Source organism: Daktulosphaira vitifoliae, unplaced genomic scaffold (genome assembly GCF_025091365.1).
Source record: "Daktulosphaira vitifoliae isolate Bord-2020 unplaced genomic scaffold, ASM2509136v1 Scaffold_1, whole genome shotgun sequence".
NCBI classification, from domain to species: Eukaryota; Metazoa; Arthropoda; class Insecta; order Hemiptera; family Phylloxeridae; genus Daktulosphaira; species Daktulosphaira vitifoliae.
This window is the reverse complement of record NW_026099572.1, coordinates 33049205-33064464: the sequence shown is the minus strand read 5'-3', so window position 1 is coordinate 33064464 and position 15260 is coordinate 33049205. Positions and strand designations below refer to the sequence as shown.

At 23.8% G+C, this 15260-nt stretch overlaps 2 protein-coding genes across 4 annotated transcripts in view; both read left to right on the top strand.

Moving 5' to 3' along the window:
* The first annotated feature begins 360 nt into the window (after nt 1-360).
* Nucleotides 361-7376, top strand: LOC126896357 (elongation of very long chain fatty acids protein 6). The gene is made up of 3 exons (XM_050669058.1): nt 361-671; nt 752-1066; nt 6651-7376. The coding sequence occupies exons 2-3, from the start codon at nt 753-755 to the stop codon at nt 7156-7158; spliced, it is 822 nt and encodes a 273-aa protein (XP_050525015.1). The 5' UTR covers nt 361-671; nt 752; the 3' UTR covers nt 7159-7376.
* A 3151-nt stretch (nt 7377-10527) lies between these two features.
* The window catches only part of LOC126896356 (cytoplasmic dynein 2 light intermediate chain 1), a 28292-nt gene continuing 23559 nt past the window's right edge, over nt 10528-15260 (top strand). Inside the window, exons 1-2 of one of the 3 annotated variants that reach the window (XM_050669054.1) lie at nt 10528-10615; nt 14288-14390. In XM_050669054.1, the coding sequence (XP_050525011.1) occupies nt 10599-10615; nt 14288-14390 (120 nt within the window). In that variant the 5' untranslated portion in view covers nt 10528-10598. Of the gene's footprint in view, nt 10616-11122; nt 11183-14287; nt 14391-15260 lie in introns of those variants that run through there. The other 2 variants (XM_050669055.1, XM_050669056.1) reach the window with 2 other exon arrangements.

The window sequence follows — 15260 nt, the reverse complement described above, 5'->3', positions numbered from 1 at the left end:
ATGATTTATAGAATACTAGACGATTATTTAGACGGTAAATAAATTATTTAAATGATGGGAAGTGACCTGTAAGTTAAATCCACAAAAATTATCAGCTGAGTTAAAATAACTACTTTTATTATATAATATTCTTTGAATGCGTTGACATTAATTTATACGTAGCTTGTTTTAGTATATTATAACGGTTATTTTGTTTCGTCATCTCTTTCTTGTTTTGCCTACTGCGCATCCATATAACTCTGGCCTCATCGTTACCTATAACATTTTTATTTTGATAGGGCGGAGTTAACCCCAACTAATATCCACATGATGTGAGTATGCGTGTAATGCGGCATAAAGATATGTTTGTTGCTGTAGAATCCGACCGCTGCCCACTAAAACGGTACTGTGTAATCATAGTATTGCTATAAAGCCGGTATTGGACAGAATGTGAATAGTAGTCATACGATACTCGTCTGCTCTCATGTACGCGGACACTCTGTATATGTTCTAGTAACTGTATAGTTGTTCGTTTATATTGTATCGTTTACTGCAATATTATGTTATAGTATAAGAAGAATTAGTCTGTGATTAATATTAGTTAGTTAGTTTTAGATTTGTCGCCGTTACGTTTTAAATATATTTAACATTTTGGTTGGATTGGCACACGATTACCTGCAATCGTCTTAAACGTGATAATTTATTTAAGTTTTCCTGTTTTAATATAAATTAACAATTTTTTTATTTTTAAATCCAACCAATAATCATACAGTATGATACGTCTTCTTGAAAACGCGAACCATTCGTACGTATTCGACTTCGAAGAAAATTTTCATTATGAATGGACTCGGCAATGGATGACAGAAAATTGGACTAATGGATTTTATTATTGTACAATTTATGCAATGCTTGTTTTTGGTTTACGGCGTTTGATGCGCGACCGTGTTGGATTCAGATTGAAAGGGTTGCTAGTTCTATGGAATACAATGTTGGCCACATTCAGTTTAGTTGGATTTACTAGAACAGCCCCTGAACTTTTCAGAGTTCTAAACAAATATGGTTTGCATCATTCGGTTTGTGTTACTAGGTAAGATTAATAAATATATCAATTATAATCTCTGCATGAATATTTTTAATTAATAATATTTAGTTGGGGAAAATGTTAAATAACAATTTTCTATCATGAATTATTTTTTTAGTGAAGGTACAATATTATTACAAGCTATTTTTTTGTAAAGTTATGTATTATACTTTCTAGAATGAATTTATAACATCATTGTCTAATTCTTTATTTAAGTAAATCTAAAGGATATGTATAAATATTTATTTCTGACGTTTAAATAAAACTTATTTTTTTTTTTTTGTACAACTGTTTTGTGATCCTAAATTTTGTGTATATTTTGGTCATGTAATAATAATGCCTCATTTTACTTTTCTGTAATTAAAATTATCAAGAATGTAATATTTTTGTATTGTCAATTTTTTTGTTTTTGTAAATTTTGGTAGTTGTATTTGGTAAGGTGAATCACAGGAGAATGAATAGTTAAGAGGTTTTTATATTTTGAAGCTCTTTATTAGTTCATTATATTTTGATATCACTCTCATAAAATTAATAAAATATTTGTTTTCTAAAAAAATCCTCTTATAATAATAATGTAAAAATATCTATTATTAACTATTAAAAAATGTAAATTTATTATGTTGATTATTTTTATGCTGAGATTAGAGTTATATAGTGAATGAAAAGCTAATGATATTGTATCAATAATATTGATTTTGCAGTTGGATTTAATTTAGTGATGTACTTTTTATAAAAACTACTAACAAAAACTTGTTACAATCAGAGATTAGATAATTTTTTTAGTTATTAACAAAATAGTGTTTTGTTCACTAGTGATATTATCCTAGTTGTGTTTAAAATTATTTTCTTAAAAATATTAAGTTATAAGTGAAAGTTGACTTGGCATGACCATAGATATTTTTTATTAATCACTTAGATTATATTATCATGAAAAATCATCTGAAAAAATTAATTTGTTCTGTAAAGGTAACGAATAAGAATTTGTAAATAATTATTTCATCTTTTAAATTATGTATTTATTGTTATTAATCATTGGAAAATCCTAAAAAAAGTAATTGTGGTTATTGAACTAACTTTCTAAATCTATGAAATCGAAATGTAATATTTTTATTTACACAATTAGTTTAAGTCATTGTAAAATAGTAAAAGCAGGAAAGAATTACTAGAAGATATATTAAAATTTATGAACTGTAAATAAAGGTTTAAAATAAAAACCAGATCTTATTATTACTTATATGAGACAAATTATTTGTTACTATTTGAACTATATTCACAATTTATGCCTATACATTTTTTTTTTATCTTGTATGTTTTGTAGATAGTTACAGCATACATGTATATTTATACAAATTTTAGTGCTAATAGAGATAAAGATAGTGAAATAAAAATTTGAAAAATTACAATATAAGGGCCATATCTAATGTAAACAGTGTTGATTTTCATAAAAAATTTAATGAAATTGATGATTAGTTTATAGAATACTTTGTTGATTTATTAAATATGAATAAAATAGAATTTCATGTATATACATAATTATTTAGTATATATGAAGGTTATATTTTATTTACAATAATAAAATCTTCTAACAATTTAAAAACATCAACTTGAATATTACCATTGTGTTATTAAATAAATATTAGTTTATTAAAATGTTTTAAGTTATTATTTTTACCTAATTCATTAAAAAAAGGTTTTTGTTTGTTACAATTTATAGTACTATTACTTATAAATACAATGTGTACTTGAATTTCATATGCCTATTAAAATTAAATATAGTTATACTATGTTATCATTTTAGTGTTAATTTGTAAAATATTTTTTTACTTCAATAATTTAATTTTAATTATGTAAGGTGCCTCAAGTATACAATTTAATGGAGATCATAAAAGCACTATTCATTTTAAAATAATATCTGTGTTAAATAGTGTTAGTTGATTGTGCCTCAATTGTGTACATAACAAATATTTGTATTATAATGTCTAGTGGTCATGGTTAGAGTGGATCATTTGAATTTTCTAAACAACCCCTAGGATATAAAACAAATTATTTTTGTCACTTGAAAAATTTAAAAATTATAGATAACCAAGTTTGCACAGGATCATTCAATTTCTGTATCCTTTTCTTAGATTATAATTTTGATTATTGTTAAAACTTAGTCATAATAGAATTTAAGCAAAAAATCAGTATAATTGCATATATTTTAAATACTCTTAGAATGTAAATAAAATATTACATATATATAATTAACTTATATAACTACAAAAATTAGAAATGATTATCATTAATGTTAAAAATAAAATTCTTTGATCCATTTTTAATTTATCTTGGTATGAAATTAAAAATTAAATGATTTTTCATTTTTGTGGTAGGAATACAATAAGGAGAAACTTCTCTTTTTACTATTTACTTAAAAAAAATATGTGTAATCAATGGCGTATTTAATGGGGGTCTAAAAGACCTTAATCCTCTCATTGGCCATGCTAAACAAATATTTTAGATGAAAAATTAAAAAAAAAAGTTACTTCAACTTAATATTATTTTTCTATATTAGCCTCTATTGACGATCTTGTGACACCTCTGTGTAAAAATGTCCAATCTTATTTTTACTTAGTGATAAAGTAAATATTTCTTTAAAAAAATTGTTGATTATTTTTTGTTCAATCTTTTATATTTAAGAATTTTTGTCGTGTAAACCCAAAATGGTATTAACCTTATAGTTCAAACGTGATAAATATAAACATCTCTTTGTTATTTTGAAATTAAGCAATTATATAAATTACTTGTTATATATATATATTAGCTAATACAAATGTTATTGTCTAGCGATTTCCTGTTTTACCGTGTTCGTAAACATTTTTTTTATACACAATGATATTGTTTTGTTTTTGGTTAAATTACATTTGTTAGTAAAATATTCTTAATTATAATCGTGATAAAAGTTTTGATCTTTTAAGTAAATTACATTGGACAGTTTTTATATTTATAAAATGTATATAATTTTATATATTTCTGGGAACGTATAAAGAAAATAAAAAATGTCTATTTTATACTTAAGTGACAGATTTCGATATTTTACATTTTAAGTTAATAATTATAACACGTTTTACTTGAAAATTGGTAAAATTTAAACAATATTTTCATATGTATTGATTATATTAAGTTTTAAAGATAATCTTGTAAACCCACTAATTAAACTACTAATAATTGAGAATTTTAACTATTAATTTTTTTTTTGTATTTTTTCAATAGCATATAGACTGATAGATAATATACCGTAAAAAAATTTAAATTGTCCTCATATAAGAACAAAATTACAACGAAAATTTAAAAATCTAAATAGCTAAGAACTTTGATATTTAAACGATTGGAATCAGAGATTGTAACTGTTTGATTTGTTTTCGTTTTTGGTTTTGGATTATATGTGGTCTTAGCTTTCAGTTAGAAAATTCAGAAAAAATCAGTTTTAGTAAAGTGGTATCAGTCTATATTTATACGGAGGGACTGAAACTGTTCGATATTTTGTGGTTGTTAAATTTTTGTAAAAATGAAAACCAAATATCAGTTTTAATATGATTACGTAGTTACGTGGAACTAAAATTGTATTAATTAAGAACTTTGATATAAAAAAGAAAAATCAATATAGTATTAAATTTTACAAGCTGTCTCAGACAAATAAGAAAATGAATAATTCTCTTATTAACCTATTATTTACGTCCAGTTCTTATTAATATAAAAAACAATCAGGCATTTAATTATTCAATTGTTATTATTTTTTTATATGACCTATATGACTTAAGCTAAGTTTAATTTTAAATAAATAAATTTTGATTTAAAAGTTAATTATTGAATTTTATTATATTTTAATAACAAAAAAACTTAAATTTATCTAATAAAATTAATTTAGTTTAATTCATACTTTTAATACAAAAATCGATATTGATAACTAAAGTAATTATAGTGAATTTATTGTTCTTGAAAAATTTTATTGTTGATGCTTGATTTAGAAAAGGGTTTTAATTTACAAATGTGAATCAATTAGAGTTGTTGAATTATACAGACAGTCATAGTATTTTCATGCCTTTCATAAGGTCGTATTTATAATTGATTATTATGAATAAATTTTACTTAAAGTTTTCTTAAGCATGTTATTTAAATAATTTAAGTACAGCTTATTTATATGAATTAATTATAAATATGACCTTAAGTATTTTTATTTTGCACGATAAGATTATTTTTATCACGTGATAAAATAACTCGTTAGGAATTATTCAATTTTTTTGAAAAGTATTTGAACTGTGTATTTGTTTTCTAACATTGGGTAATGCATTGTTAAAATATTGTCAAGGATATGTCAATTATAGATGATAATTTTAAAGAATTATTGTATAAACACGTATTATAATTATTCTGTATTAACTTAAATAAAAAATGTTAATAATGAAACATCCTTATATTACTTAAAATTATTATTATTAGAACTGGAAATGTTGAAAAATTATTTTTTAAGTGGTCAGTGGTTCTTTTATTTTTAATACAAATATTCCAACAATTATATATATAATTATTAACAGTAACACTAATTACAAAAAATAATTTTTCAACATTTTCAGTGATTATAATCATAATAACATTTTTTTTAAATAATGTTTTTTTTAACATAATTTTTTAAAATTGTTTTCTGGGTAACCGAAGAGTTGTTAGCGAGTCATAGTGGTCTGAAAATAAAAATGAAGCACTAAAATATTCCGTATTCAATTTGTTGAAAAATTAAATTTTTTTTTCATAAACATTTTACTATGTAGAATTATGAAATTTGAGGCTTGACTAAAAATTTTTTTTTATTTACCGAAAAAAAAATAAGTAAAAATTAACTTTAAAAAGTACATGTATTAGTAACATTTCATAATTTGATGTTCTCATAGCACTTTTTTGGATAAAAAAAAATTGTTGACGCTTAAATTTTATTATTTTACTTGAATGTAATGTACCTTTATCGAACTCTTTTTCCCATTAATGCCCAATTTAAATCTATTTCGGTTATACTTTTGCTACAAATCAATAAATAACACCCCAACAGCTTTTCTACTTTATCCTATTATTTTCTGTTAGATATCTTGCACAACAAAAAAAGGTTTTATCGTTTACTTTCCAGGCAAAAAATCAAATTGGTTCTTTGTTACTGATGTTTCTCTTCTTATTCTTTTGTCTATTACCTTTTCCCAAATTTCTATACTATAGCTTATAAGCTCATTGTAATTTTATGTTATAGTTAACAAATATAAAAAATGTATTTTATATTCCCAATTTTCATACTTATTCTGAGTTTACTTATAATTCTAATTTATAAATTCATATAATTTAAATATACAAAATAATTTTTTTTTTATTTTAGATAATTCATTTAAAAAAAGGTTCTCAAAATGTATTTTATTGATCACTAGGAAATTAGTGATTCTTTAAATTTTATTTAAGTTTATTTTTCATAAGTAATACAATAATATACATAATTAATACAGCATTTGCGTTTTTCATTATCACTTTAGTAGTGTACATTTTGGAATTTGTATTAAAAATTTTAATGTATTTACAGTTACGTAGAAGATGATCCAATCTCTGGCTTGTGGTCGTGGCTATTCGTTCTATCCAAACTACCAGAGTTAGGCGATACCATCTTCATTGTGCTGCGAAAACAACCTTTGATATTTTTGCATTGGTATCATCATATTACTGTTTTATTGTACACGTGGTTTTCATACATGGAGTTTACGTCTTCAGCCAGATGGTTCATTGTAATGAATTATTTTGTCCACTCTATGATGTACACATACTACGCCACGCGAGCAATGGGTTACCGACCACCTACTTCGGTATCTATGTTTATAACTGCCAGTCAATTAGTACAGATGTTAATCGGATGCTTTATTAATTACACAACTTATAATTACTTAAAGACCGGTGGTCCTCAATCTTGTAGAGTGTCAAAACTCAACATCACTCTGTCATCTACTATGTATTTTAGTTACTTAGTCCTATTTGCAATGTTCTTTTATAACTCTTATATTAATAAACAAAGTGCGAAAAAATCAAAATCTCATTGATTTTATATTAATATTAATTTTGATCGTTACTGCCACTATAAGAGTGCTTATAGATAAAGGAATTTAATTGGTCATCAATATTTTGATTTTAGTTGTGTGTAATATAATAATTTATTTAAATTATTATTAATAACACTAACGTGTAAATGTTAAAATATACTGTCCAGTTTCATAAAAAAAATTTGTTAGTTTTAAATTTTGTTTTGAATTGTGTAAAGTGTAAATTATTTATCGTCAAAATAATTTCAATATTTATTTTATAAATTCTCTTAGTTTAAATGTTTATACGGTATCAAGTACACTAAAATATTTTGTTCGATATTTTCTATTTGTTACAGTTTAGATTTTGTATAATAAAATTGACTGTTTTTATTTTTACTGTGTTATGATTTGTGTTCTTTCATTAAAGCTGTTCTTGATCCATATTTATTAGTTTTATTAAATTAAATAAAAATCAATTTTATATTTAACAAAAATTATTCAATGTAAGCATAGTGTCTAGGAAATATATGCCTTTGAGTCACTCAAACTCGAATAGTGTATTCACATCTCAATTGAGTGTTTGTTTCTTTAGTATTTATTTAAACTGTTAAAAAGTGTAAAACTTGATTTTTACACTTGAAATATAATTTTGCATATTTTAAACGGCTAATTCTTTTAAATCTAAATTATAGAATATTAAGTCTTGTTTTCGAGTAAAATTTGAACGATAACTTAAGTTTTTATCCATTTTTTGTAAGATTTTTTTTGCAGGATACCATAGTAAAGCTATAAGTCAAGCTCTATTTTTAAACAATAATTAAGTATAAAATTATATTAATGTTCCAATAAATACTATTTATTGTGTATTATAAATCTCGTATTATTTATTTATTTATATGGACAAACGTCCAATTTACAATAATTCAATAATAACAATGATATGATATGATATAATATAATACAAAACAATTTAATTTAAATAATAATTTGAACTTGATAAGTATAATTATAAGTAATTAGTATTCAGACCTCTTACGTTTTGATAGTATCAATTTAAGGTTTCGTAATTGTAAGTTAATTTATTGAATTGATAATATTTGGATGTGCCTTTGATGTATTTAATGATGTGATCCTTTTCTCTATTAGTTCTACGGTTAAGAAGTTCTTGGTGAAGGTGTGACATGTATTCTTGTTATTGCTTGGTCCGGTCAGAAGAAAATCGAAGGTCCTTTCATGTAGGATTTGATTTTAATTTGCTTTGATATGAAAATATCTCTTTAATTGGAAAAAATAATTTAAGTGGTCGTGGCTTAGTAGTATTGAAGGAGGAAGGTTTGCCCAGACGAGTGATGGAGTTCGCTTTAGTCTTCAACCTAAGAAAATCAAGTATATTTTGAACTGATTTAGAATCGAATTTTGTATTAGTTAAGTCATTGAGAGTTTCAAGTAAATTAAAAAGCAATACATTTTTCAACCGTGATTGTCTATCGATTATTTCTTATATTAACTCATCATTAATTAATATTGATGAATTTTTTTTTTTTGATGATTCAAATTTAGTTTATGTTATCTACTTTAGTCCTTAGAAAATCATGTTGAGATGATAGATCGTTGAATTTCGTGGTAAGTTCATTAACTTTATTAGAGACGGATGCTAATTTTTCAGAAAGAGAGTTGATGGATGTTATTAATTTATTATTTGAAGCTTTTAATTCATTTATAGATTTAATTAAAATATCATTTTTATCTTTATAAAAAAAGTGTGAGAAATTTTTTTGCAGCTTAAAAATTATTTTTGTGTATTATAAAAAAGTATAGATTTCTAGGTATCTATGCTGAGATTTGCGTTGAAGACTAAATTGAATACTTACGATAAATTATTATAAAATTTGTGTTTCATAATAATACGATTTCTTTGAAGTAATAGCTTTACAACAAAACCAGACAACTCTTATTGGAATTTAATGATCTATTTAATAATACCTTGTTGCAACGTTACACTCGCAATTATATTTTTCTTTGATGATAAGAATTATCAATGTTTTCACTTTTAAAACCTATGGTTAAATGTAGTTGCTCTTGAAAAACTTGCCTGACCTAAGTTTTATAACTAGTTCTAACAATATAGTACGTCATAAACTAATAACTAGAAATCTAATATTCTGCATAATAATTATAATTATTTTTGTACAATTATTATATAAGTCAAGTATTATCTTTTAATTAATTGATGCTTCTATTTTTTTTATAAATTTACGTCTTAATAAATTTATTATCCTTCTTATTTTCAGGAAAATAATTGATTACTTATCAATAATTTCAGGTATAAATAACTTGTGTTAATTTTTAACAATAATGCTATTAAATATTAATTGTCATGTTTATGTCGAGTTTATTTAAATCCTCGCTTCAATTATGCTTTTACATAAAGTTAGTTGTCACACAGTGTAATTTTAATTACAATTATAAATTGTTGACAGATCATATTATGTAAGACTTTTTATATTTTAATAATAAAAAATTAAAACTATATTCGGTTTATGAAAATAGTTTGTAAAACAATTATTGCTTTCATCTTTGCTTATACAGAAAACAATAATTTAATATAGAATGTACTGGACAAATTAAATTAAGAGATAATATTAACTATAATGTAATTAAATGTAAATATATTGATCAGAAAGAATTTTTTTCTCAAAAATAATTGTTTAAATCATATGCAATAGTGTAATAAAGTATATTCCTTGAAAAAAAGATTTTTACTACCATTTTAATTATTTAAAAACCCGAGACTAAATAAATATCCCCCTCCTGTTATAAAATTATGATATTCTTTTTATTTGAAATTGTTTTTAAGAAATGAATAATCAAAAAAAGAAAAGATATCGTTATAAATAAATTTGCTTTACATTCTCAATTGTGAAAAATTCTAAATACGCGCCACTTGTTTAGAATTTGTTTTATCACAAATAGGACCAACACTAAAATAACTGAGCTTTATGTTAAACAATTTTTCGAGGTATTTAACAACAATCTTATTAAGACATCAGTATTTAAATGTCTTACAAGAATTCGTAAACTTTTTTATGTACTTTTTTTTGTAATTATTTCTCAGAATTATATTTAATTTTTTCCATTCAGCATTCACCTCAATAAAGGTTAACATGAATTCATATTAACATTGATGTAGCTATTACATATTCAAACTAAAATAGCATTGACTGATGTCATTAATAGTAGTAACCATGGTTACTACTTGTATAAATATTAAACACATTATTGGTTTGTTGTTGTTATTCTATTTTAAATAAGTTATCCATGAAATATTTTATAAGAATAATTTTTTATTTATTTTTTATAGGAACTTTAAAATATCAGTTAATAATAAACTTTGTAAATTCAAATTTTAAAGTATTATTTTAAAGTAGTGTTACACAATTGAAAAAATTCTCAAAAATATGACAACTAATCAAAAGTATGTACTATAACAACTTTGTTATTGAAATTATTTTATTACGAGTATAAGTATAATATAAGTTAGTTATTTTAAATGTATAGTAAACGTTTCTCAATTTGGGTAGCTAAAATTGTTATTCGCCACGTTTAGTTTACCAATATAATTTTTATAAAAAAATATTTTTTTTTGTAATTTTCAAATTTTAATGAAAATTTAAATTATAAAATTTTACTTTTATTTAAATTAATACAATTATATATTTTTACTGTTTTGTGATTTATTACATACACGAGACGTGGCATGTGATCTAAGTACCAAAAAGTTTTTTTTCAAAAAATCAATAAAAAACATTACATTTTCTATATAGAGATTTATCATTGGGTACTCGATTTACAATTTATAAATAATTATTGAAGTTGAATTTTTTTCGCAGTATTAACGCGGATATACAGGTTAATTCGATATAATAATAATAATTGTGGATTTTTCAGCTCTTGGCCACTTGGCTTGACTGCCACCGCCTAACTTAATTAGTTAAGCATGTATTGTAACTCAAATCTTAATAAAATAAAGGGAATTGAAAAGGTAAGTTGAGTAGGATAAAAATGAGAGTTACTTTAATTCGGGGCGAGATCGAGGGTCATAAAATAACATAAATATAGACTCTTCTTGATTTTAAAATCTTACCAGATAATTTTTCTTGGTTCTTATAATATCTTAAGTGATAGTATTAATTAATGATTGATAAATAAAATAACACAATTCGATTTAGTTCACAACTTTAATACGTAAAAACTTCGACAATGATGATCATAATGTTCTAGTAACGTTTTCTAGTGCACGATAAGAATAGGCCAGAGTAAGGGTATACTCTGCCTTTTGATAATACTTGAAATATACAAAATATTACAGATGAATAGTTTATAAATTATTTTGACATTTTATATAAAACATCAACATAGTTTTTTACACTTAAGATTAGGGTTGATACAATGTAATTAATTATTAAAATTAGAATAAAAAAGATGACAAAAATAATTTATAGATTTCTTTTCGAAAAGAACGATTTTATAAGTGACTATTAATCGATTTATGATTGAATTGTGTATATTATAATGTAACTAAATAGTATGCGTTTGTTGAATGTTTTTTTAAAATGTTTATTTAAAAATTTTTGGTTGAAAAGGATTATGTTTTTCTAAGAATAAGAATATAATGTATAAATAGAAATGATAATTATTTTAAGCGATAAAGTTAAATAATAGATCATTATTGTGGATACAAACAGGGTAGCCTAGTGTTATCCTATGTTATGGTAGTAACCATTTTATTTCAACACATGTATACAGAGTAGTTCATGAAGTATTGTTATTATCTACGGATTTTTATGTAAATGCATATTTTTTAATAACTTAGCAAGAATAATTGGCGCCGTTTCGTAATGCGTAGATTGTAAATATAATTCTTAAAATCACATATTTAGTTATTATTGTATAACAATTGCATTTTTTAATATTAAAAACATTTTTTTTCAATTTTGCGTTGTTGCAAAAAAAAAAAAAATTATTTTTGAAATTTTTTGTCAAAGAGATTTTCTACGGGAATGTTTTTATAAATTTAAAAAAATGATCACTTTTACATCCTACTATTTTCCGAACTTAACATGTTACAATGGTGGCCCTCTTTCATACGTTAGGGAGTCAAAAATAGTTTTAGGCTAGGCCAATGATGGAAGGGGCGGGTATTATGGCCGTCTTGCACCAGACACCAGACACCATCAATAAGAAAATCACAAGAAAAATATCGTTACATGTTTTGATCAAATAATTGAAAAATTATGTTTCTTATCAAAAATTCTTTTTGGCAGTACTATTCTATGATTGGGTTTGGATTTTGTAGTTTTAATATATTCTTATAATTATAACTATAAATAATAGTTTACCAAATATATAAACAAAAATGAACTTCTATGCTTATATTTATTAATATTTTTTGTATAAAAAATCGAGCTTAATTCGTTATTATTATCTTCATCTTCTTGTTTCTGTCCAAATTATTTGGCTCTACCATTCGATTTGACAATATCTTTACACCGACTATTCACTTGTCACTACCTCATTATAGTCGAGAGAGTCAGTAAGGGGGCAAGGTGTGCACTACTGGTAAACCTATTTGGGAACTAACAACAAACATCGCAACTAAAAATCAGCGATCGGCGTCATCTGAATGAACCACTGCTCTATATCACATTCCGTTATAAATAAAGTTATTATAAATACTTTATCGCTATAAAATTTATTATGCTACATCAATTTTTTATGAGATATAATAAATTAATTGTTCAGCTGTTTACAAGATAATATACAGGCTCGGTTTAAGGCCCACGAGTAATTGGAATCTACAAAAAAAAGAACCTAAGTCCTGTTTTCCGCCTAATTGGTAAAATAACTTTAAAAAATTCAAATTTATATTATTATTGATTGTATTATCACCTGGAGTTTTTGTTTGTGTTATAATAAAAACATTATTTACAGTTTCTATGAAAAAAACTTTTCTTTAAGTCCATTACAAAATCTGTCACTAGAGTTCAAAATAAGTATAATCCGAACCTTATTAAATAGAGACTACTTATAAAAATTGCAATAAAAATATATATAATTATAATTTTGAATTGACCTTATAAATAATTATTTAATAATAATAAAATTAAATTAAAGTAAACCTAAGAGGTAAATTTGGTTAAAACGGTAACTTTTAGTTAAAAGATTATCATCATCAGGTTATTGAAGATAAAAATTCTCTTAATCAAAACTAAAAGGTAAATAAATCACAATGAAAAAAAAAAATCAAAAAATTGCATAAGGGTAATTAGGGGGACTCAACCAAATTCTACCGTAACTTCCTAAAAATTATAAAATTTTCATGTACATGTAAATATATTTTTAAGGAAGCAAATATTTTATTTTGAATATATTGATGTGATAAAAAATTTGGTAATATTAATGAGGTGTAAGATAATATAAAAAGTTTAAGATAATACATTTTTTCAAATTTGTATTTTCAATGTTTTTATAAATCTACGAAATATGATAAAAGGGATAGATATAATATATATTTATAAAAGATAAAATAATCCTATAAAATAGTTATCATTATTATTTTTAAATGTTTAAATAATTCAATAAACACATGATTCTTATGGTCGTATCATAAGACATCCGATTGTATTTTACATAGTCTTTTAAACTAATGAAATTATAATATAAGGTGTTTATTTTGTAATGAAATTTAAAAATTGTTATTGGATTAAAAAAATGTGATAATTTTTTATTTAGAAACCAGTGCAACATATACTATAACAAAATAATTAATTATTTAACGTCTTTTACATAATATATTTATATTAATTTTATAAATAATCATTATTTAAAACCATAAATGTACTTTACATTTCTTTCAATCAATAAACACTAAAACTAAATAAATATTGTAAAATCTGTTATATCATTATTATACTTACAAAGCCAATATTTTTTGAGTAAATATATTTATTCATTATTACTGATGTCCAAATAATCAGAATCTAATAATATTTATCCTGACTCAATATTTGTGTTGATAATTGTTATTTATGTATTTATATTTAATCAACAAAAATAAATTACAATAATCTGATAATACTTTTGTTAGTGATTCTCAGACAATATTAAATATTGCATTTTCATCAAATTATTCAAAATTGGATATGAAAACGACGGAGAGAACATTATTGGTTTTAGGCAACAAAAATGCAGTAAGTAAAAAATTGTTCAATTACGTTTGTTAAACGTAATAAATTTAGTGTAAAATAAAACTGAATTTAAATCGATTAGTTAAGTAAATTCTGTAAATTTCTTTCATTATGGTAATAAAACAAAACAGGACACTAATTTTTTTTAATTATAAAAATCATTGTAAATATGTAGAATAGATAATTCTCAAAAATTGGAAAGGAAAATAATAGAACCACAAAAAAAAAATAAATGCATAAATGCACCACAAGTGGGATGTGATGAAATAGACAAGGAAGAGTTTTGGAGAGAGATAGATAAGGTGATACAAGGGGTACCTGGCAATGAGGATGCGGTGATAGGTGGAGATATGAATGGATATATAGGTAATGAGAGGAGAGGATATAAAAGAGTACATGAAGGATATTGTTTTAGTGGGAAGAATGAGATTGGAAAAAGAATACTGGATTTTGCAGTACCGTATGATCTTGCTGTGGTTAACACTTATTTTAGAAAGAGAGAAGAACATTATATAACGTATAAGAGTGTGAGGAATANATAAATGCATAAATGCACCACAAGTGGGATGTGATGAAATAGACAAGGAAGAGTTTTGGAGAGAGATTGATAAGGTGATACAAGGGGTACCTGGCAATGAGGATGCGGTGATAGGTGGAGATATGAATGGATATATAGGTAATGAGAGGAGAGGATATAAAAGAGTACATGAAGGATATTGTTTTAGTGGGAAGAATGAGATTGGAAAAAGAATACTGGATTTTGCAGTACCGTATGATCTTGCTGTGGTTAACACTTATTTTAGAAAGAGAGAAGAACATTATATAACGTATAAGAGTGTGAGGAATAGATCGATTATTTTATGTGGAAGAGAG

Coding starts and splice junctions, on each gene's coding strand:
- LOC126896357 (XM_050669058.1), top strand. CDS start 753: ATGATACGTCTTCTTGAAAACGCGAACCATTCGTACGTATTCGACTTC. Junction 1,067..6,650: donor CATTCGGTTTGTGTTACTAG/GTAAGATTAATA, acceptor ATGTATTTACAG/TTACGTAGAAGATGATCCAA.